The 24811-nt window shown below is 42.2% G+C and overlaps 2 protein-coding genes across 2 annotated transcripts in view; one reads left to right on the top strand and one right to left on the bottom strand.

Annotated features, from left to right (window-relative positions):
* The window catches only part of SLC22A3 (solute carrier family 22 member 3), a 112789-nt gene extending 110876 nt beyond the window's left edge, over positions 1 to 1913 (top strand). The window contains exon 11 of the mRNA XM_017853519.1: positions 338 to 1913. Coding sequence (XP_017709008.1) covers positions 338 to 398 — 61 coding nt within the window. The 3' untranslated portion in view covers positions 399 to 1913. The remainder of the gene's footprint in view (positions 1 to 337) is intronic.
* On the bottom strand, positions 1764 to 24811 carry LOC108516167 (apolipoprotein(a)-like; the record flags this gene model as incomplete). The annotated part of the gene is made up of 9 exons (XM_017853499.1): positions 1764 to 2939; positions 3577 to 3722; positions 8544 to 8650; positions 9966 to 10106; positions 11049 to 11123; positions 12930 to 13050; positions 15824 to 16005; positions 23269 to 23428; positions 24630 to 24811. Coding segments are annotated over 9 exons (1276 nt in total), but the record flags the coding sequence as incomplete, so codon positions are not given.

Here is a 24811-nt window from a genome sequence, read left to right as displayed (position 1 = left end):
ATAGGTGTAAGAAATTATAAAAGTATTAATTTGGGGAACTGATAAATGTCCATATTAAAATGAAATCTTCACAATTTATGTTCCTCTGCTGTGGCTCCAGCTGATCCCTCCATTTGGGGTCCCTGACTTCCTGTAACACCCCCGACTAAGGTCTGAACACAGATTAAAAAACAAGCCTGGAGACAGATACTGTTGTTACCTTAGAGTTGGGTTTTCATGAGAAGTTATGCATGAATGTATTTGATCAAAACCAGCTATACTATTAAATAATAACAGAAGACCCTCTTCTAACTAGTTACATACTCTTCCCTAAAGACTTTCTCCTTTGTTTTTTCAGTCCACATTCCTATAAATGTGGCAGGAATAAGAAAACCCCAGTTTCCGGCTCTCACCTTTGAGGCCCCTGACAAAGACAGAAGGAAGGAGCTATCCAGGAGCTGATCCTCCTTGCAAAACTGTGCCTTGCGGAGATGCACGTGTGCGTTTCAGTACAACATGCTGCGCTGTTGTAATACTGTATAAAGACTTCAAACTATCCAGAGTATTTTTATATCGTGTTGGATGAGTTAGGATTTGTAATGCTGTTGAAGTTTCTGGGAACACATAATATGTAGCCAGTTTAACAAAGAACCTGTCAGGTGCACAGGCTTTCCTGGGATTTTTTCTTGTGTTCCCTGTGGTCTCTGACCCATTAGGCTAAAGAGAGACAAGAGAAGCCCCCCACCTGATTCTCATGACAGCTCCATCAAGAATGTGGGATGTGCTGACCAAGGATTTGAGAAAGTTGTACAGAAATGCTTTCATCAAATCTGATCAGTCAAGGGACTGAGCCCCTAACTGACCATTCTGAAGACTGCGTGGAGGATGACGATTTGGGAATCCTGTTAATGAGAAAGCTGAATCACAGGCACCTGGGCCATAGAGTGTGCGCACTCATGTTCTCTGCTCACCTTGGTTTCCGCATACCTTTGCAATGTGAACAGGTCAGGAGTCTCTCTCGTCCACCTCCTCTGTAACATCTGGGGTTCCAGGCATGGTTTAGACCCTGTTCCAGCAATAGGAACCAATCTGCTGTACAATCTGAGGTCTTGCCTCTGTTATTTACAAAATGATGCTGTGGTTCTGAGATTATTTGGGACATGTCTGGCCCTCCTTTTGTCGACACATAGAGCCAGATTCCCTTTTTCACTAAACAAATCCCATGGATTCTGATTTCTGGGTCTTAGGATTTTAAAAGTGAAGGGATATTTTTCTTATATTTGTGAGTTCAGTGACGATGGTGGCCGTGGTCATAAGTGGAAAACATGGACGGTTCCCATTCAATTTTGGCACTTCGAGTTGCCTTGGGGAAGAGCTTACATTTTAATTTAAAAGAAAGGTCAATTGTATCCATGCTTAACAGGATCAGCAGACGCTTTATAAATGACTTTACAGACTAATAAGGGATTTGATCTTTCTTTTTTGTTATCGAGGCTTTTGAAATGTGGAACTTGTGTGTTCTGCTTTGTATGTTATATTCAATATCTTTTCAGATGCAATCTGTATTTTATGCTGAGTTTTTAAAATGAAATACTTTATGTGAACAGGCAAAATTGGTACCAAACGGAAACATTAACCATGAGGAAGAACATTTCTGTAAGGAAAACAGGTGACAATATACACATGTGCGCTAATTGTAAAATGAGCATCTTAATCCTTAAAACACATCAGAATTGAATACGAATAATCTATTTGTTGATGAAATAAACACAGCTCTTTGAGGATTTGAGACTATATTCACCCTTTATTCACAATCACTTGCAGTTCTGCTTTTCTCTGCATTTCTCTGCTGTAAGATGACTGTTGCATTGTTGAATTGTATTTTGAGTGGATATTTTTGTTTGGTAACAATTAAAATTTTAAATTGTAAAGAATGTACATTTTCCCTTTCTCTTCCTTCTAAACATGTGTCACTGCCACAGGTCATTCTCCTGTGACCGTGTGTACTGCAGACTGTTTCAAAACCGGGCAGGCAATTAGCAATGGCGAACAAGTGGTCTACCTTCAATATTTGCTTGTTGTTCATTTACATGCTCTTGGTACCAGTCCTAGACTCACGTGTGCCCCAGAATAACATTCAGACTCTCAGCTGGTCTTGTGTTACATGTCCATGGCCCGATTCACTCCATGGTACACAGCTCTCTGCTCTGTGCTCCGGGGCTCAAGTCAAGCAGTCAGTGACCGACTTCATTCCCAATAACAGAACTAGTTCACATGACTCCCCATACATGTTGCAGCTTTGAAAACATTCATCTTAGTGTTAGAAATAAAGACAGTGAAAATGTGTGTCAAGCCCTCCTTAGCTGATGAGGTAAATGCATGGACAACTTCCTAGGACTTCTCAGCTCTCCCCTCTGTGACCTTGCAGCCTGCTCAGGGCTTTGTGCAGCTGTTCCTTATCAAAAGCAGCTAAACCCCCTCAGTCTGCCCATTTAAAATTTGTGGGATGAACAAAGAGCATGAAAATGTTGAAGACCAAAACCAAAATTTACTCAAATCAAAATAAGTACAGAGTTTATTTTTAACAAATGTCATAGCTATGTCACCTTATTAGAGAACCCAGCAGTCAGACAGGAAAAGCTTATACACAATAATACCAAAAATGCTGAGGTTTGGCATAGTTGGTAGCTGGGGACAGTGTCTTCGTTTGATTACTGTCTGTTATTTCCAGCATGCTAAATCCCTACCCACATTCCAGCCTCTAGGTGAGTCAATGCTTCACTCTGTCTCCTGTCCAATTAATTATTTCTTATCACTCCCTCAATCCAAGTGACAAAGCTTGAAACACGAACATAGACACCAGGCTTATTGGGGTGTGCACAGCCAGGACCCCAAGAAGTTATTCCTTGTAAAATGTATTTGTCCTTCTCGAAGCAAACCACAGGCCCTCCACTGTCACCCTATACAGAGGTAGGGAAAAATTCAGGTGAGGGTTAGCCTGCCAGCCTTTTACTATGGCATTCGTCTATTATCCACATGTATATTTTCCTGGTAATTGAAATCGGAAAGGGACTTATGAGCATATTACTCGAGCATCTGCAGTGCTTAAGTACTTAGCAAAGTCTATTCAGCAAAACCACACCACTTAGTTTCTCCTGGGGGTAAAAAACCCCTTGTGAATCCTGCACACATCTCTCCCTATGTTGGTGTTTCCCTTTAGACTGGCCTAGCCTGGGCATCACTGTAAAGTGTGTGCAGTTGGTCTCTGTCCTGTACCCTCTACCTCCTTCCCTACCAGAAAAGTCACTACTTTAGTCCCTGGCCACCAGCACACCCCAGGAGGGTGAGTGACCTGAGGTAGTTATGGCACTTAAAACTCCCTTGCTACAGATCTGGAACTCAAGCCCCAAGACATCCCCTTAGATGATCTGAATATGCATTCAGGGACAGATCTAGGGAGTTTCTGAGCAACACTTAAACTGGGATTTAACGTGGACAAATCCTGCTAGAATTTGTCACTTTGGGACTGAAGTCTAAGGGGCTGAGACCGAGATGGGAGAGCACAAGACTAACTTTGGTCTCTTGATCTTTTCTTACCTGGCAACTGTCAGTGCCTCCGGTCAAATGCCCAGCACAGAGCTCGGTGGATTTGACTCTTCCATTCAGAAACTCATAGCGATTGCACACTGTATTCTCAATCACATGAAGTTGGGCTTCCTTGAGAAGGCCAGCCCCAAAGGTACCTGTGTTTAAAAAGATGAAAGAAATGGTTACTGCACCCAAAACATGTTTAGGAGGAAACCAGAAGAACAGAGCAGCGGCGCTGGACGTCCTGTCTGTCCGTGAGGCTGTGGAACACGAGGCAGCTCCCAGTGCCCCTGGACTCTCTGACCCTGGAGAGTGTAAACATCATATGTGATTCTGTGTTCCTGAGACCTGGATTTAACTATCTGGGCTTTGTCATGGTGCTTTCGCGTTGGTTGTTGTTTCTGTACTTTTTGCTTTTGTTTTGAAAGTACAAAAATGATTTTTATAACGTAAAGAGTGTCTGAGAAATGCAATTGCTATTCTTTTTATATACTTTTTTCAGATTTTTTATAGGCTTCTTTACTACTGACATTATAATGCACAATTTTATATACTGATTTTTTCAATCAATGTTACATCATGAGTTTTTAAAATAATGCTACAATCTTAATAACTAATATTTTAATGGGGAGTGACTGCTAAATGGGCATGAGGTTTCGTTTTGAGATGAGGAAAACGTTCTGAAAATATGGCCATGGTTGCACACCATTGTGAATGTACTGAATGCCACTCAGTGGTACCCGCCAAAATAGTTAAAATAGTAACTCTTATGTTGTGTATATTTTATTGAAATTAAAAAAGAATAGCCATTATTTACTAAGAATTAACCTTTCCAGGCACAAGCTCTTAATGTGGTGTATGTCACTTCATCCTCGCAACAGTCCTATGAAACAGGCACTTTCATCATTCCTGTTCTACAGTTGAGGAAACTGAGGCATAAGGAGGTTGTGTAGTTCAGCTTGAGCCTGGGTCTGTGGAGTCACTGCCCTAATGCTTCCTCCCCAAGCACATTGGTCCCACTCTTGCTTCCAACCTTCCACATGTTTGTTCATAAAGTTCATTCTTATTTCTTATTATTTTAAGTCTAAGTTCCCATAATTACATAGACATACTTCTATCTCGCAGTAACACTCCCAAATTATTTTCTAAAAGGGTGTGATGGTATAAAATGTGACTGGAAACAATTACTTCGCCTCACCCTTGTGAGTATTCAATTTTTAAAATATTAGCTAACATAGTAGGTAGAAATTGTCCTGATTCATTTTCTGATTTACACTTCCTTGACAATTAGGGAGAAGAAATACAACTAGGGAAAATTCTCCTAGTTGTATTTCCCTAGACATCCCTAGACACGCGCAGGGATGTCTCAGTGCTCTCACACATAATCTAGTTTTCCAATTTTGCAAGCCCAGCTTTCATTAGAATTTTGCAAAATCCTTTGCTTTGCAAGCATGACACAGGCAAGAGCTGAGGCGCTCTCTCTTCCCCCCTCAAAGTCTTGGACTGCATTTAGATCATTGTCTCAGGTTCAGAAAACTGACACTGAATCTGGAGTTTACATGAGCAGCATGGAAGAGGCTCTTCCCAGAGCCTCGCTCCAGAGCCCAGCTCAGCCCTAGCCAGGAAGGAGCTGCATGGAGGAAGCTCCTCCTGACTACCAAGCACCGGGCAGGGGGTGCATGACCTGGACTGTGTAGACATGTGAGGGAGCACCCTTTTCAAAATATCTTGTTGAAAATTAAGTTAGATATCACTGCTTTTGGATCTGCTCTCAGAGCAAGGCAAACATCCTGATAAGGGGGTAAACCCACCACTAGTTGCCAGGAGATTGATGCGATCTGTGAGTATGAGCTGCCATCCAGTGGCCAACATAGAGATGGCACCTCTGAGGGCAGGGAGGCCACGGGTGACCTGAGGATTGAAGCCCTCCCTGACTGGGCCCTGGGGAGAGGGCCGCAGGACCAGCCCAGTCATTGCAGATGGGGCTGACATAGAAGAGCCCCTTGGCCTCAACACCTACTCTGCATTTGGAATATCCAAGTCAAGGAAGGTCTGGAAACATGAAGGGGAGAAGGGGAGAATTTCGACCTCCCTCTGAGAAGCTGAGAAGACCCATTGATCTGATGTCATCAACATAGAAAATGGATAAACAGACCTGAGTTATATTGTGTGACTCCTCCTGGTCTAGTTAGTGTTCTGAGAATCATTTTCTCAGTGGACATGTGGGTGAGACCAGAGGACACAGGGAGCCAGTGCAGGATGGTGGTTAGAAATGTATTGATGGGGGTGGGAGAGAGGAAACAGCAAGTGGGCTCTGTGGTCAATGCCCAGCTACACGCCGGTTATGTGATGTTCTGTTGATTTATGATGGTGGTGATGGTGATGGTGGTAGTAGTGATAATGGTGATGGTGGTAGTGATGATGGTTTTAGTGGTAATGATAATGGTGATGGTAATGGTGATGATGGTGGTAATAATGGTGATGGTGATGATGGTGGTGGTAATGATAATGGTGATGGTGGTGGAATGGTGGTGATGGTGATGGTGATGGTGATGGTGGTGGTAGTGCTAGTAATGATGGTGGTGGTGATGGTGATGGTGGTGATGATGTTGAGAGTGATGATACTGGTGATGGTGGTGGAATGGTGGTGATGGTGGTGGTGGTGGTAGTGGTAGTAATGATGATGTTGGTGATGATGGTGATGGTGGTGATGTTGAGAGTGATGATATTGGCGATGGTGGCGGTGGTGGTGATGGTGGTGGTAGTGGTAGTGGTAGTGATGATGGTGGTGGTGATGGTGATGGTGGTGGTAGTGGTAGTAATGATGATGATGGTGTTGATGATGGTGATGGGGATGATGATGCTGGTGTTGGAAGGTGAGGATGAAGATGCATAATCTTCATCCTCGTAATCACCTTATATGTAAGTACAGATGAGAAAACAGGCTAAAAGAGATTAAGTAACTGCCCAATGTCACATGGAAGATGGGAGAGCCAGAACTCGCACTCAGATCCTTATGATTTTAGCTTCATGCTTTCATCAGTTGAAGTATTGTAGAGGATCTGTTTGCTTTCTGGCTGCCCAGCAGCCTTTCACCCTACACCCCATAATCCTGGTGAGGGATCTACCTTTAGCTCCCTTCTGGGTATGAATGGGGTCCTGCCTCTACTTCCAGCATGGAACAGCTGATGCAGGTCAGAGCCAATCAGTGACGGGCTCAGGGGCAGGACCATGACCCAATTTCAGTCTCTCAGAGTGGGCAGACTATTGTTCATGTAATGGGGAGAATGGCCTTTCTTATTCTTTCTCAGCAGAGCCAGAGCCATGACAGCATCTGCAGCAATGGGAGTGTCACCTTTGTGCCCCAAATAGTGCCTACCCCATGATCAGGAGTGCCTGGGATCTGGGGCCTCATGTGAGCCTGAAGCTTTTCAGCTCACTAAGAATTTCCCTTGTTTTGCTTAATCCAATTCGAGTTGGATTTTCTGTCACTTGCAAGAAGGAGTCATGTTAGATTCAACTCTATTCTGTGTTAGTAGTAGGAGCTGCCATGATGGAGTGCTTAGTATGTGCTCGGCACTTGATGCACTTTCTTATTATTTCCCCCATAACAGCCCTGCAGCCCACATCAGCTGAGGAAACCATCAGTGAGAGCTCATGACTTTGCTAAGTCCAGACAGCTGATAGGCGAGAGCCAGGGTTCCAGTTCAGGTTTGTCACCCTGCACCTTCTCTGAACCCCAGCTTCCTCAATGGTAAAATGGAAAAAATAATACCTAACTCGCAGAGGTTTCTAGTATTTAAATTTTAAAATATGCAAACACCAGGAGCAGCCTGGCACACCCATAGGTGTCCCTCAAGCCAAGTTTCCTTTTATTTGGCCTCAGTGCTCCCAGACTGCAGTGCAGAAAAAGGGAACAAGAAGTCAAGGAGGTGAGGTTTTAAATGTAATAGAAAAGGAACAGAAAAAGGAAACCCAGCTTTGAAATTATCTAGGCCAGTGGTTTTTAACCTTTTCAAAAAACCCCAAAGAATTTTCATTAAATGAAAGTGTATACAAAAGGCTGATGTGCAAAGCACCACTTGAAAATGCTGGTTTTACAGATAAGGGATTAGAGCCAAGTGATACAAAGAGGTAACGTGTCTAGTTCAGGTCTATCTGGCTAGTGGCAGAGTCAGAACGCTTTTCCAGGGCCCCAGACTCCCTGTGTCCCCACCTGCACCTCTAAGAAAGTAGAACTGAGACATTAAGAGTATTAGTTTTCCTGCTGCCAAGGGGGTAAGTCTGATGGATATAATTATTGTCAGGGTATACTGCAAAGAGAAGGAATCCCTAAAGTGTAGTACAGGTGCTGATACCACATCCTGCACAAGTGTTCCCTCTCTTGCTCTCATCCATCAACCAATACCACATGCTGTCCTAGACTTGGGGCCACGGGGCCTGTCTGCCTCTTCCCCAGATGTAGGTCCCCTGCCTAACACCCTCCCACACACGTTAGACATGTGGGTATTTGGGAAGAAGACTAGTTTAATTATAACTTTTGTCGTTATTGTTTTGCACCATGTTTAGAAACCCAGTCTGGCTAATTTCACATGAAAAATAATCTAACACCCTTAACTTGAGGGCTGGGTGAAAACCCCCCCTACCTGGGAAGCAATATGAATGCTGAAATTATAATTAAGAGACTCAAAGACATCTACTGGCTTTTGCTTGTTTTGGTGTAAGGGAAACATACAATTTTTTAAAAAGATTCTGGAAACAAAAAAAGAGAAAGACTCAAAGAAATGGCCTCTCTCCCCCTGCCCACATCCCTTGAAGACTGATTATGGAGACATAGACAGGTGCCCAGGCAAAGTCAGGAGGGTTGGACAGTGTTCATGGATAGGAATTTCACAACGATCTCTAAAATGCTCATTTTGTAACATGCACTGCAGGTCAAAAACAATTTGTTACATGGGCAATGGAATTGATCTCACCTTGGGTTTCTCCCCAGCCAGTGATGTAACATTCAGTCCAGGTGGTGATCACGTAATTTGGAGATGGCAGACAGGCTGGGATTACTTTGTCAGTGATGATGGCAGGCCTATAAGGGAAGTATTAGCAGTTATGTTTGACTACCTAGCTGGGAGCTGCAGTATCTACAACTAGGCATCCTTACCTTGAGGCCCCAGAGCCCTCTGAGCTGGCACTGCCTTGCTTCAATGACTCAGAGCAACATAGAACACAGAGTTTCACCCTCACATTTGCCTGTGGTTGCCTATGGACTACACAGATACAAGGTTTCATTTGAAAGGTATCAGTTGCATGCAAGAAGCTGAGGGTGGCATTCGCCTTTGAAAGTAGGGATGACAAAGGTGTACTTCTCATGTATATTCTGTGCACAACTGGAATCCCATGCCAAGTGTGTCCTTTCATATTAATTGAAGAGGGCATTGATGACTGGGCAGAATGTTTGGCTGAGACATCATCAAGAGGGTATAAAATTGCAAATGTGTTGTGTGCCCAGAGCAAGTTGCTCCATCTGGATCCTTCACTTCCTCCTCAGTGAATGTTACTAAACCATGGTTGTAAAAATCCAGTAAAATGCTAGCCATCAAATGAAAGAGGATTGGAAATAAGCACCTTGCATGAACAAAATGCTATGTTTTCAAAGAACATTTATATATCTTAGAGTTCCAGGAACTCTCAAACATTAGAACTCTGGTTTTTAGACCTGATTCTACTTTAGTAAGTTCAAGAGGATAAAGGACTGGGTATGAGAAATGCCCTGTTCTGACTCTGACCAAGAATCATCATTGCCACCAACTTTGAAGCAGACACACTTTCTGCTTCTGGGCACTAGACATCTGTGGTGCAGAAGTCCTCAGTCTACAGGTTCCCTGGTGGAGCACTCTAGGGGTGTGGGGATGTGGGTGGGAACTCTAAACTCAAAATGTATCAGCCTATCAGAGAACTCCTCCAAAACTCAAAATCTCCAAATTACTTGTTCAAGCCATCAGAGCACCCTACCTCTCTGAGGATTGTGAGGAGCAGAGACCTTGTATTTGCACATTTGCTGGGATGGTAGGGAGGAGACTGGGGGGCAGAAGGGAGATCAGCTACTGTTTAGGCTGAGCCAGAAAGACCCTTCTCACCTTCCTAGAGTGTCAAAACATCCCAGGACATCACCCATCGGTTCACAGACCCAAAGACGTTACCCCGGGCTTGTGGTCAGGCCCAGAAGAGCAGCTCTGGCCCCTGCCCCATGCCTTCCCATCCAGGCCAGACCATCCTTGTCTGTACCAACACCCTGCCCTCCAGAGTCGCCAGCAGAGTGAGTGCCCTGTGTGCCTTGTCACCTATCCCAAACCTGCCTCTCCTACAAATAACTGTTTCTTAACTGACAGCACCGTCAGTACCTGCTTAGCTTTAGCAAGGCAATATCTGCTCCTGTGGGCTCCAAGAACAACATAGACACTTCTATTTCCTGAACATGAGATTCGAGATTCACTTCTTGGTGTGCACCCAGGGTGACCTTGTAGAATGAAGGCCTTGAGAACCTAGAAAAGATGAGGATGTCAAGAGAAAAATATGGTCCAGCCCCTTCAGGTACCCTCTGTGCCATGACCTTGGCACTATCTTCCTGAGACCCTTGGCCACCCAGAATCAGTGACTTATGAGTAGCAAGAAACAAAATTCACAGTTTGCCAGAACCTGAGAGTTAAGGAATGTTCTCAGTCTGTTTTGGCAGAGACTGTGATATAGTTTGTATATTTGTCCCCACCCAAATCTCATGTTGAATTGTAGTCCCCAGTGATGGATGTATGGCCTGGTGAAAGTGTTTGGATCATGGAGGTGGATCCCTTTTGAATGACTTGGGCCACATCTTCAGGGTGATCAGGGAGCTCTCACTCTTAGTTCTTGCAAGATCTGGTCATTTAAAAGTGCTTGGCACCCCCACCACATCTCTCTCTGTTTCTTGCTCCTGCTCTGGCCATGTGACATGCCTGCTCCCACTTTGCCTTCCACCATGATTGTAATCTTCCTGAGGCCCACCCAGAAGCAGAGGAGATGACAGCATCCTGCTTCCTGTAAAACCTGCAGAGCCATCAGCCAATTAAACCTCTTTTCTTTGTAAATTTTCCAGACTCAGTATTGCTTTAGAGCAATGCATGAATGGCCTAATACAGACTGATGCTTCTGGTAGTGAACAGCTCTGTCCAGCAGTTTATCCAGGTCCACAAAATCACCTGCACTGTGTCTCCCCTCTGCAGGTTCTCTCTAGAAACACTTCCCTCCTCTCTCATCCAATTTCCCTGGAAATTCTGCCTCAGGCTTCTGTGCATGCATTCCCTGGTTCCTAGTGTTCCTTCCAGAAAAGGAAGGGAGGTGGGGAGGAAAAGAGGGGAAGATGGGAGGGAACAAAAGAGGGAGGAAGAGGAAGAGGAAGAGGAAAAAAGTCTTGAAGATAAGACCTCCTGTCAGTTGTTCCTTAAACATACATCTCCAAGCAGCGAGCAGCAGTCAGCACCCACTCTGGGGATATTAAGGTGCCTCCACAGAAGTGCTTTCCAAACCTAGAAAGAAAACATGCAAAGACTTTGTTCAGATTTGATGGTTTATTTTACTCCATTGTATAGAAAGCCAAAAAGACAGATTTACTCAGATTTGATCATGTTCATATTCCCAAAGGAAAGGGCTACCAGCCCAATGTCAGGATGGTGGTACCTTTGACTGGTGTTCCAGGCGTCGGATTTTTCAGAAGGGCTCATCTATGCCACTTCTTCTAATGCCTGGGGGAGGTACAGACACAGCCTGTCCACAGGAGAGCAAAGCTAAGTGACTCCGCATGAAGCTCTACAGCCGTGGCTTATACCCCACAGCCTGGGACTCCAACAGAAGTGACCAGCCCAAGATCATCCCCCGAGGTCTCTTTCATTTTTGTGACAAGATCTATACAAGGTCTGATGAATCACTCTTCGAGGAGCCAGATGTGATCCTGAGCAGCAGTGACTCATGAGGGTCTTCTGATCCTACCTGAGAAACTTTACTTTTGGGGGATGTTTCTTGAATCACTTGCTCTCTAGGACTGCATAGGCAGGTGAGAGCTCAGAATAATGGTGTGAGTCACTCGGAAACAGATTGTAATGAAGAGTACAGATAAAAAGCGTATGATGGCAGCGCGTTGATAAATCCATGAGGACATCGACCACCACACAGTTTAGGAAATAATGAATCTGAAATATGTGGAAGGTGAAAGCTCTGTAGAGCAAGGAGTTTTTTTTTTTTTTTTTTTTTTTTTTTTGAGGCGGAGTCTCGCTCTGTGGCCCAGGCTGGAGTGCAGTGGCCGGATCTCAGCTCACTGCAAGCTCCGCCCCCCGGGTTTACGCCATTCTCCTGCCTCAGCCTCCTGAGTAGCTGGGACTACAGGCGCCTGCCACCGCGCCCGGCTAATTTTTTGTATTTTAGTAGAGACGGGGTTTCACCATGGTCTCGATCTCCTGACCTTGTGATCCACCCGCCTCGGCCTCCCAAAGTGCTGGGATTACAGGCGTGAGCCACCGCGCCCGGCCTGAGCAAGGAGTTTCTAACCAATAAAGTAAAGAAAAATCAAATCGACAGCAGAGTGAAATGCAGTGTGATCAGGTTTGTTGATGGCATTTCATAAACCTGTGAAAGGAACTCTCTTTAGGGGAGAACAGCAATTGAGCACAGGCAACCTGGTGTAGAAGTAAGCCGAGGAAGCAAAACAAGCAAGCGGATGGGCCTGTTTCCTAAGAGATACCCAAGAAAACTGAACTTGTGAAAGGCATGTTCCACTGAAATGATACCCAGAAGGTCCAGGTTCTGTGGGATGGGACTAATCAATCTTAATGGATGGGGATCACGACCTATAATTTGTTCACGTGTTTGTGAATAGATGAGTAGCCTCGGCATTGAATTCAATGATTCACAAAAGTGTTTAAAAAAATCTGTGCCTGTGATAGACTGCAGATAAGTTTGCTCTTGTCCTCTCACTGCAAAGTGTCACATTTCTAAAAACTTCCCTTTCTTTTCATCTGACAGTGAGACAATGGATATCCATAGAAACCCTCAGAGCATCTTCAGTATTTTCCAGCAATATTGGAACTTGGTGCAAATCACTGTGCCTACAGATTTTGATGGAGCTGCTCAGATCAGGAAAAAGATGACAATTTTGGCCGTTTTCAAAGCAGAGAACCTAGGATAATATAATTTTTTTATTTTTCTATATCTTTTCCTCCTTCAGAAAACATGGAGGCAGGGACTGATGCCTCAGCTGTGTGGGTTTTGTGTAAATGTAGAAGGGTTTTGTGAGGCCTATGTGGAAGGACAGTATAGATGGTTTCTGGGCCTGTTCTTACCTTGTTCTAAGACTGACTTGCCAGGGCCAAGAATGTGGGTGGGCCACACACCCCCCTACAATGCTTCCAGGACATTTCTTCGGCTCCACTTGAGGCTTCCCACAATCAAATGAAGAGGATGCTGTGGCACAAGGTGGGAAAGAATTAACTTTTGGGTCCAAGTTAGCAATTGTGTCGTTTAATTCAGGACGAATTCCAAGCGCTAGTTTTTCACATCTCAAAGGTGAAATTAAAGAGTAAAACCATAAACACTTTTTAGATTTTCTTTCTAAGTTTAAAAGTGGTAGTAAACAACACAGGACACTCTCCTTTCAAGGAAATATAAGCACTTTCTAATTATTTTGTTGGGGAAGTGATTAAAGATATTGGTATAGTTCGGCATTAGAATGAGATATTTTCTGAGAAGACCTTGATTGGTACAAATAGCTATTTCTCATTGTTATTCTGACTCGATGTAATATGTTTAGAACATGATGTCATTCTTTCCATCATCTCCATCATCATCACCATCATCATCTAAACCATGTAAAGTTTACTGAAAGGCACGAAGGATTCTTTTGCATGTGAGTCTCTGTGTGCACATGTGTGCATGTGTGTACGTGATTTTATGTAGCAAGGATAACTGTTCTATGTTGAAATGTTGCCTTCTCTCAGCCAGCTTCAGGACAGTTCCTCTGGGGAGCCTCCCATGACTAACCGACTGCTGTGGGGGTGATTTACACACATGTGCCTCTATTCTTTTCCTCCTCCCTGCCTTCTCTCTGCAGCAAGCCTGCAAGGTCTGTGGAGGTAGGGACAGTGTCCTATCTTTGGTACCACCCACCAATGTCTACAACAGTGCAGGGACTACAAAGGGTGTTCAAAAATGTTTCTCTGTTGTCTCTAGCCCTTCAAGGTCTTCAAAATTATAAATGTTAATATAGTTAATAATTATTCATATAATTATTAATAACAACTGCAAGAGGAAATTCCTCCCCAACCAACCAGAGATTCTACACTCCAGTGAATATGGAACCTGAGTTTTCCAAATAACTTTTCATTTGCCATGGGTTGTTTTGAGAATCTATCTATGGAAGTCTTTCGTAAAAAAGAAGCATAGCATGGAATGCAATCATCTTCTCTAGTGCTGAGCTCAATTTCTGCTAGTATGCCTTACACACAGTGGATATGTATCACTGTACTAAAAGAGTAACTACAGAAATGATGATACCCTATTCCTACTATTCAAAATAAAACTGAATGTTTCTATTTATTTTTACTTATTTATTATTTGTACTGAATGTGTTGGTGGAAATGAAATAGTTATTAAACTCTTTCTCCAACCAGAGACTCTAACTTTCTCAAGCATGAGTCAAACCTGAATATCCCACCAACCACATCCTTCTGCAGGAAACAGTCCTCAGGATTTCCCAGTGTCTGATGGGAACCCTTCTCACCAGGCTTGGGGTTAACCTCACTTGTCTTACATCAAGGTAAGGTGAGGAATCTCACAGTCCATTGGGAAAAATCTTGTTCCCATTCTTCCTTCTTTCTCCAGTCTCTAAGAACCTGATTTTCATACATCCTCAATGTGGGTGAGGACACCAGAATTGCACCTGGGAAGCTACTGCACTTCCCTTCCATGGGAGTCAAAGGTGCATGAGTTCTAGGCACTACCGTGGATGTCTGAGGCAGGTAAGTCAGACTGGGCTTAAATTCAAGGCAGCCTGTCAACAATAGAGAGCCCAGGAAGTGAGAGTCAGTGGCGTGTACCAGATTGGGCCAGAAGTGGAGAAATGGAACTGACCCCATCAAGGGACTTTGAGGTAGAGGAGCCACCAAGATGCTTCTGCAGAACAGACAAAAGCACCCACTCGAGGAAAAAGTCAACTATCAACTCACACTAAATCCAGAGACCACAATGCCACATTACAATAATACTGGCCAAGTAGAATCTTTCCTAACATCCTAACCTCTCCTTCTTCCCTCTTGCTCTCCCCAGGAGTGGCTCAAATGTAATGATGGGCAGTGTGGCTCTCATGATCTTCATCACTGCCTGGTACCACCTCCCCAGGCAATCTCAGGGTGCTGGTCATCAGTGGACTTGGAGGCCAAGCTGCTTCCCCAGCTCAAGATCCCTTCACATGTCAGACCAACCACAAGCAACCAAATTACACAAAGGAAAAGTCCGGGGTGGTGTTCTGCAACTTGGATAGACAAGTTGATTGGTCTGCAGAAAGAAAATAGGGGACAAGTACAAGTGGCTTATTTTCCCCCATGGATTTGTTATCCCAGTCATTTAAGATCTAATGTCAACTCCCCTTCCCCTAATTCAAGCCTCATACTCCCAATAAGAGTCTCAGAGCAATGAGGAGGAACCCCAAACATACAGTCTGTAGAAAACAAAACAAAACAAAACATGATTACAGACAGACAGCCACATAGACCCAAGACGATACGGAATCAATGCAGTCATGACAGGTTTCTCTAGTTTGACAGAATCAGAGGCCACATTCCTCAGGAGCCACCATGCTGAAGACTGCAATGAACACTGTCTATTTTAAGAAATTACTGGAAATGCTTATTGGCTTGGAAATAATCACACACTTGACAGCATGTTAAAATAGGAATTTGACTGGGACACTGACATAACCCATTCTAGAACAAGGTGAGTGGTTAAGTTGAGCACCCTGGAGGTTTTGCACCTGTCCTAAAGTCACTAGTGCCACAAGTGGTGCCTAAAGTCACAGCCCTGGCTTTCCCAGGGACGGCACCGAGGCTTCCTTGGGCATGGCAGAACCTCAACCAACACTCGAGCTCCTACGTAGCTCTAAAGGCTTCTGCATCAGTGTGGTTTTTCATGTCTTTTCATCCCATTGTCCAAGCACGTAGATGACTGGACACAGACTTCTTACCTTGTTCGGAAGGAGCCTCTAGGCTTGGAACCGGGATAACAGTCGGAGGCGTGAGCACAGTCCCTTCTGTGTCTGAGCATCGCGTCAGGTTGCAGTACTCCCACCTGACGCTGGGGTCCATGGTAAAACACCAAGGGCCTGTGTCAGCATCTGGATTCCTGCAGTAGTTCATTGTCAAGCCACTGGAAATTCCAAAGTAATACAAGTTATAGGAGGCAGAAGAATACTCAAGAACACCCAGCAGCCTCTACATTTTGTTCTAACAAAGTCTTAACAAGTGACTTTGAAATATTTCCATTAAGGGTAACATACAATTGCCACAACAGAAATGTTCCTAAACTTCCCATTTGTGCATGCCTTTCAAAGATAGATGATAATTTTTATCTTAAAATATCTAAAGTAGTATATGCTTGTATTACTCCATTCTCACATTGCTATGAGGAAATACCTGAGACAGACTAGGTAAATTACAAAGAAAACTGTTTTAATTGACTCAGTTCCACATTGCTGGGGAGGCCTCTGGAAACTTACAATCATGGCAGAAGGCAAGGGAAAAACAGGCACCTTCTTCACAGGCTGGCAGGACACAGTAAGTGCAAATAGGGGAAATGCCAGACATGTACAAAACCATCAGATCTCAGGAGACTTGCTCACTGTCATGAGAACAGCTTGCAAGAAACTGCCCCCATGATCCAATTACCTCCACCTGGTCCTGCCCTTGACGTGTGGGGATTATGAGGATTATAGAGATTACAAGTCAAGATGAGATTTTGTGTGGGGACATAGCCAAACCATATCAACACTCCATATAAAAACTGAGATCATACATAAATGTGCAAAAGAAAGGAACCAGAATACCCTCCTTCTACCTTCTGCCAAGCACATACCCCTGGAGGAACTGGTACGAATTTTGATGTGTGTCTTATAGATTGTTATGCACATACAAATGCATCTATATCTGTCTAGCTCTCTTTATCTCTTTCTACAGGACTGTATAGTAACATGTGATTTGGAACTAACATACATTTCTTCAAGGAGGAAATGCCATCCAAAATGCTATCATTCCCAGGCCAGCCTCCCTTACTCTCTGTACTCATCATGTAGCTAAAAGGCTCTGCATTTACAATGAAAAACAACCATGAAAATAGTATTACTGTCAATACATTTTTAGTTGGGTCAAGTGGGTTTAAGTCTACAAAACTTATAAAAGCTGTCCTGGAAAACTAACTCCCAGGTATGATGCTCTTTCTCTAGGACTGGTTCCTGGGCAGGACCTCCTCTCCTACTCTCTGCCCATCCTCCACTGGCCGCAGCAACTCCAGGACTGAGAGAAGGGGGATGAGACAAAGGAACAGTGGGACCCAAAGCATAAAGCGAGATGGCTGGGTAGACCACGGGATCTGAAAAGGTCCATCGGCTATGGAGGAGTCAGAAAACAATTGAGTAAGAGGCACAGGCTGGGCACAGTGTCTCAGGCCTGTAATCCCAGCACTTTGGGAGGCCAAGGCGGGTGGATCATGATATCAAGAGAGCAAGACCATCTTGGCCAACATGGTGAAATCCCGTCTCTACTAAAAATACAAAAATTAGCTGGGCGCGGTGGCACACACCTGCAGTCCCAGCTACTCATGAAGCTGAGGCAGGAGAATCACTTGAACTCAGGAGTCGGAGGTTGCAGTGAGCCGAGATTGCACCATTGCACTGCAGTCTGGCAACAGAACGAGACTCCGTCTCAAAAAAAAAAAAAGAAAGAAAGAAAACAAAAGCACAGCCAGTGAGGACCCCGGTGTGGGGGCATCTTGGAAAATGTGCTTCCCTTCATTCCTCCCAGGAATATTGCTCCAACCTCTCAGAATCCTCACATTCATGACATGTGGCTATCTGAGAAAACTTGAAATGTATTATGTACCACGGGAATGCAACACTGTCTCTGTAGAGACTCTACACATGGTAACCCAGTCTCAAGCCCAGATTCCCCATTCCAGCAAGCTGATTCTCCAAGCAACTGGATGTGTTAGCAAGTGTAGTCTTCTAGGGAGATTTTTTTTTATCTATTTTCAACTGAGATACACTTTCATGTATAGTCAAATGCACAGATCTTAGATGTAGTTTGATGAATTTTGATGAACATGTACACTTGTGTAACTCACATTTCAATCACGATACAGGACATTTACATCACTCCAGAAACAACTTTGTTTTACTGCTCAGTCTCTGCTACTCTCTTCCCATGGCCAGAGGCAAATGACATTGGTTTCTTTCACCAGAAATTAGTTTTACCTTTCTGGAACCTTACATCAATAGACTCATACATAATGTTCATTTTTGTTATCTGGCATCTTTCCTTAACTTAATATTTTTGAGCTTCATCTATGCTATTTGAGAGTATCAATAATATGCTCCCTTTTATTGCTGAATAGTATTCCATTGTGTGACTAGATCACAAATTATTTACTCATTTTTCTTATTGATTGACATTGAAGATGTCTATAGTTTGGAGTTATAAAAATAAAGCTGCTATGAATATTCTTGTAGATGTCTTTATGGACTTATGTTTCCATTTCCATGGGGTAAATATTCAGGAATAGGATTGCAGGTTTGTAGGGTAAATGTGCATTTATTGAACTTTTGGAGAAAGCATCAGACTGATTTCCAAAGTGGTTGTTTCATTTTGCACTTCCACCAGTATAAGAGAGAGTTGCACATCCTCACTCCACATCAGTGACACCACTGTTTGTGGTGTCTTCTTAATGATATCCATGTCCATTGGGGGTTTGGTGACATATTATGATGATTATAATTGTTTATTTCTCACGGCTGAGATATTGGACATTTTTTTTCAGGTGCTTATCGGCTATGTGTACATCAATCTGTCCCCAAGAAATGCCTATTCAATCTGTTGCCCATAAGTTGTTTGTCGTCTGTTCAGCGAGTGAGAGAAATGTTCCTATATTCTGGACACAAGCCATTTGTCAGATATATGGACAGAGAGCATTTTTCTTCTCATATGTTACTTGCCTAATTATTTTCATAACAACGACTTTTGGTGAGCATGAGTTGTCATGAAAGCCCACATCATAATTTGTTTTCTTTTATAGTGAGAGTTTACCGACTCCTGCCTCAAAACAGTTTGCCTTCTATAAGGTTGTAAAGATTTTATGTTTTCTCATGGAACTTTCATATTTCAGGTTTAGTTTCAACTCTGACACTTAGGTGGAAGAGATATCTCAAAATAAGTTGAGATGAAAGGCAAAAGTCAAGTTCTGCTTTTGTTTTCTGTCATGGATATCCAAATGGTTCAGAATGATTTTATAAAATATTTTTGTCTCCATTGAATTGCTTTGCCATCTATATGGAAAATCAATTTACCATATATGTATGTGGGTCTGGTGCTGGACCATCCCTTTTTAGGTTTGCATACTCTTTTGGACAGTAATACATACCCTGTTTTGTTTTTGTTTTTGTTTGAGACAATGTCTTATTCCATCATCCAGGCTGGAATGCAGGGGCATGACCAAGGCTCACTCATGCCTAGACCTCCTGGGTCAAGCCATCCTCTCCCCTCAGCATCCTAAGTAGCTGAAATTACAGGTGCAAGTCATCACATCCATCTAATTGTTTATTTTTTGTGGAGAGAGGGTCTCTCTCTGTTCCTGAGGCTGGTCTTGAACATCTGGGCTCAAGTCATCCACCCACCTCAGCCTCCCAAAATGTTGGGGTTACAGGCGTGAGTCAAGGGGCTTGGCCAATACCATATGTCTTAATTCTTGTACTTTTATATGCCTTTATATTAAGGTATTTGAGTCCTCCATTTTTTTTTTTTTTTTTTCCAAGAAAGGACTGCTGCAATAGTGCTTGGGTGTGGGTTTCATCCAAAGATCAATTTCGCGAGAAGTGATATGGACTTTTTTAATCTATAAGCATGGTGTATCTTTATTTAGATCTTTTAATTCTTTCCTCAACAATGTTTTCTAGTGCAAGGTGTATAGTCCTTGAGCATAGTGTGTAAAATGTATCACTAAATATTTTTTGATTTTGATACTATTATCAGTGATATTGCTTTAAGACTTTTATTTTCCAAATGATCATAGAAAGTATACAGAAAAACCGTTTTTGTACATTGAGCATGTATATATTTTTGTTTCTTCAATTTCACCACATTCACTTATTAGTCTTTAGAGTGCCTGCATCCATTCATCACCACTCCAGCTTATTTATGATTCAGGTTTTCATGGTATATATCCTTTGTCATATTTCGGTGTTTAAAGCAGATCTTTACACTTAAAGAGTATTTATTCTAAAAAGAACACACTTAGAATGTGGTTTTTATTTAACTTACAGTCCCTGCCTTTTATTTGTAATGCTTAGTCCTTTTACATTTAATATGCTCAAAAGGTGGTTCAGTCTATGTCTACCATAATGTATTTTCTGTTTACATCATATCTTTTATATTCTTCATTCCTCTTTTCCTTCCTTCTTTTGGATAAAAGGACTATTCCTCTTATTATCTATTCCTCTCAGTTTAAATTTTTGTGGTTGCCCTAGGATTTATAATATCCTACCTTCAACTATCACATTCAACCATGTATCAATATTATATAACTTCATGGATAATGCAAAAAACTCATTAACAGTATACTTCAATTTATCCTCTGCATTATTTTTGCTACTGTTTTTTATGAATTTTACTACCACATACACTGAAACAACAATATACCCCTATTATTTTAATTAACATCACAAATTGTCCTTTAAATTTAAAAATTAGATAAATAAAAGTATTTCATATTGACATTGACATTTGCCATTTCCAGGGCTCTTCGTGACTTAGTATGGATTAAAGTTTCCATCTGGTATGATTTTTCTTCTACCTAAATAGCTTTCCTTAACATCTTTTAATACAGAAGCCTGCTGTGGAAACATTCTTTTGTTTTTTTGCTTGTTTCCTCTGGAGGTGGCAGAATATATATTTACATCATGTTTATTTTAAAGGGTTTTTTTAAATTTTTGTTTGTTTGTTTTTGGCTGGACATGTCGTCCTAGGTTGATCTGCTTTTATTTCTTTTTATCACTTTAAAGATGTTATCCCATTGTTTCTGAGGCGAAGGCATCAGTCATTTGCATTACTGTTCCTCTATGTAAATGATCTTGTTTTCCTCCGGTTTATAAGATTATCCTTGTTATCTTTGATGTTGGATGATTTTTCTATGATGTACCCAAGTAAATCATAGAGTTTTGCTTTTAAAAATACTATTTCTGATTCATTGAGCTTCTTGACTGTGAGTTTATCATTTTCTTCATATGTGTAAAGTCTTCAGCAGTCATTGCTTTGAGTAATTTTTTCTTCTGTCCCAATATCTCTTTCCTGTCCTTCTGTGACTTGCTTTACCCATATATTAAATCTTTTGATATTTTCACTGACATCCTTGAGGTTCTGTTTATTTTTTTCAGCCTCTCTCTCTCTCTCTCTGTGTGTGTGTGTGTGTGTGTGTGTGTGTGTGTGTGCATGTGTGCGTGTCTTACAGATTGTATGGCTTTCATTGAGTTATCTTCTAGTTCACTTTTTCTTCTGTGGTGTATGAACCGATAGTAAGGCCATCCAATGAGTATTTTATTAAGGTTACACTTTTTTTGTAGTTCTTTAATTTCCATTTGGTTGTTTTATGTGTTTGCTTTTTCTTGATATTCTGCATTTGTTTCTCTCATGTTCATGTTTTCTTCAAATCTTTGAACACAATTATCATATATACACAGTTTTAATTTCTTTGTCAATTCCATCATTTCTACTATTTATTGGTCTATTCGTATTGCCTAGTTTTTCTCCTAGTTATGGATCACACTAATTGCTTTTTTCTGCCTCATAAATTTTTAAATGTATGCCACTCATTGTGAATGTCACATTACAGAGCACCGTATCAAGTTATTTACCTCCAGTGATGGTTGAGATTTCTTCTGTCAGGCAGTTAATTTACTTGGAGATCATTTGGGTCCTTTTAGACTTGGTTTTTAAGCTTTACTAGGGTGTTTCTGGAGTAGCCTTTATTCTAAGAAGGCATAAATCCTACTCCTAAAGTATGACTTTCCTGGGGTCTCTACTGAATGCCTGAGATGTTCAATGAGGTATCCATCCTTGAGCTGATCAGAACTCCAATACCCCTCAGTGCTACATGAGCTCTGGCATCTCCATTGAGCTCCCTGTTTCCCTGAATTTGTCCTTTCCCCCATAGTAGTTCTCTGTCCTACTTCGTAGAATTTCTCCCTGTGCACATGCAGTTTATATTAGACTTGAGGAGACTTCCATGCATATTCCTTCAGCTCCTTTTCACCACAAATTCTTTCTCATTATTACCTAGCCTAGAAAATCTACATTTTCGTAGCTATCCCAAACTCTAGTCTCTTTCCTTAGTTCAGCAAAACTGCTATGGTTGGCTTTGGCTCCAACTCCTTGCCCTTCAGTCCAGGAAGGTTCTCCAGGAAGAAAGTCAGAGTAGTTATGGAGTTGTGCTCATTCATTTCCTTTTCTAAATTATCTCAGTCCTATACCATCTCTTGTCCAACATGTGGAAAGTTTTTTTTTTATATCTTTTATAGTCATTTATGGCAGAAAGTCAGTTTTTGTCAGACCTGGTTTTTTGTCCATGTACCTGCCTATTTTAATCTCCATATCTGTTTATTTCCTGACTCTCATCTACATTCTTGCTTTTGCTCTTCCTGTCCTGCTTTTGCTCTTCCATATCCCTTCAGAAAACTGGAGCTTAGAACCCAGTATGTTCACACAGGTTTATATATGTTATATTCTATTAATATGTGTGTGTGTGTCCCGCAAATTGTATGGCTATACAGCCTGCAGCTGTGCAGGCTATAGGGTATTTGGTCATCAGTCAGGGACAGACATGAAAAATTTGCACATTTCCCTAGACCATATATATATATGAATACTAGTCTGTATGAACATATACACGAATATTAACCTATATGAATATATAAATATCCATCTGAATGAACACACCTGGTTCTATATATATTCATATACATATGAATTATTTACTTGTGACCCATGACAAAAATGGCAAACACAACCTTCGTTTCAGGGAAGGGAAGTTAGAATGATAGAATTGCATGCGTGAAAGACTGCACTGATCTTTTATGAACACTGTAGAATGGCACTCTAACTATTTGATCATTTGATCTCCTGAGCTTTACATTAGCAAGACCTCATCAACTCCATATAGCCTTCTGCTTCCATCAGACTATTAGAAAAGATAGCAAGCCTAAAATATCTCTTCTCTCAGACTCTTTGATCAAAAGCAAGGTTGTTTGGACATTTGCCACACCTTCTGGGTCTAAGGGAAATTTGGTCCTAACAAGTTAGCTTGAAGCATGGCTCTTCTAAGAGAAACTTAAGTTGGCTGTTGCTCCTCTTATAACTAACATCAAAGACATACTCATTTGGGTGGTTTTCCGGGGTCCTCTTATGCTGGTGTGGTGTCATGGATGACCAAGATTGACATGTCCTTCCAGTGACAGTGGTGGAGAATGTGCCTCGATAACTCTGTCCATTACCATGGTAGCACTGCTGGACCACAGGGGTTTGCTCAGTTGGTGCTAAAAATAGACAGAATCAAGCTGAGTAATTACTAGCATGCAGAAACATGTGAAGCAATTTATGACACAAACAGGACAGTAGTTTCAGAATTATGACTGTTCTCTTTAGTATACTCGCAAGCAGAAGGACATGCTGAAGCAAAAACAATAGAGTAATAGCATTCTAATATTTTAGTAAGTTCTTAGAAATGTTATATTCAAATCCTGGTAGGAAAAGGACATATCAGTGTGCTTACAATTGGAACTAAGACTCGTGTGCAAGCTTTTTTGTATGACTCTCTACTGGTTGTTCATGAGAACAAGGCAGGAAACCAGATGGTGATGGATTAGACCATGCAGGCTGTAGGGTGATTGACTGTCAGTGGGGGACAGACACAAAAACCTGGCACATTTTCCTAGACCATTGCTCCTGAAAAGCCAAAGCCTTAAGCTTCTGGTGGACGGGGCAGGTCATGGACCTGCATCTAGTACTTGCCGGCAAAGACCTATTGCTTCTTAGAGAAGGATGGAGGCTAAAATCTTATTCCCTTACCGTAGAGACAGGGAATCCTTTTGTTTTAGCATGCTGCATTGCAACAAAGCAGAAGTATACTACCCTTCCTCTCAACACACACCAAAGATTCATGTTCCATGAGAAGAAGGTGCAAGAACACCAAGAAATCACTGCCTTCCAAGCACAGGTGGGCAGAGCCTACCTAAAACGAGGTAAGCCAGAGAAATGGTGCATTCTGTGGTACATACTGCCCAATAGCCCCAGGATTAGATGGAATAAATATCATCATATTAGGTTTCTCCAGGATGACAAACTCAACGGCCACATATCTCAGCAACTGCAATGCTGAAGATCGCAATGAACACTGCCCACTTTAAGAAATGCCTGGAAACACTCACTAGTGTGAAATTTGGCACAAATTTGGCCTGATGTTAGAATTGGAATTTTGTCTGGAACACTGAGATAACCCCTTTCATAACAAAGTGAGTGGTCAGTCAAGTGCCCTGGTGGGTTTGCACTGTTCCTGAAGACACCACCCACACATGTTGCACCAGAAATTTCTCCACCAGAGACAGTGCTGAGGCTTCTTTCCACGTGCCATATCCTCAACTTTCTGTGTAGCATGGAAGGCTTCCGTATCAGTCAGATTTTCCATCTCTTTTCATCCCAGTGTTCAAATGTATAGATGTCTGGCCAAAGACTTCTTACCTGCTTCAGAATGAGCTTCCATGCTTGGAACTGGAACAACAGTGGGAGTCTCTAGGACACCTGATTCTGTTTCTGAGCATTGTGTCAGGTTGCAGTACTCCCACCTCACACATGGATCAGTTGTGTAACACCAGGGTTGTTTCCCAGAATCTGGATTCCTACAGTAGTTACTGGTCAGGCCA

This window comes from Rhinopithecus bieti, unplaced genomic scaffold (genome assembly GCF_001698545.2).
Source record: "Rhinopithecus bieti isolate Rb0 unplaced genomic scaffold, ASM169854v2 scaffold_37503, whole genome shotgun sequence".
In the NCBI taxonomy this organism is placed as follows: Eukaryota; Metazoa; Chordata; class Mammalia; order Primates; family Cercopithecidae; genus Rhinopithecus; species Rhinopithecus bieti.
Note: the sequence above shows the minus strand (reverse complement) of the source record. Positions and strands in the feature narration are given on the sequence as shown.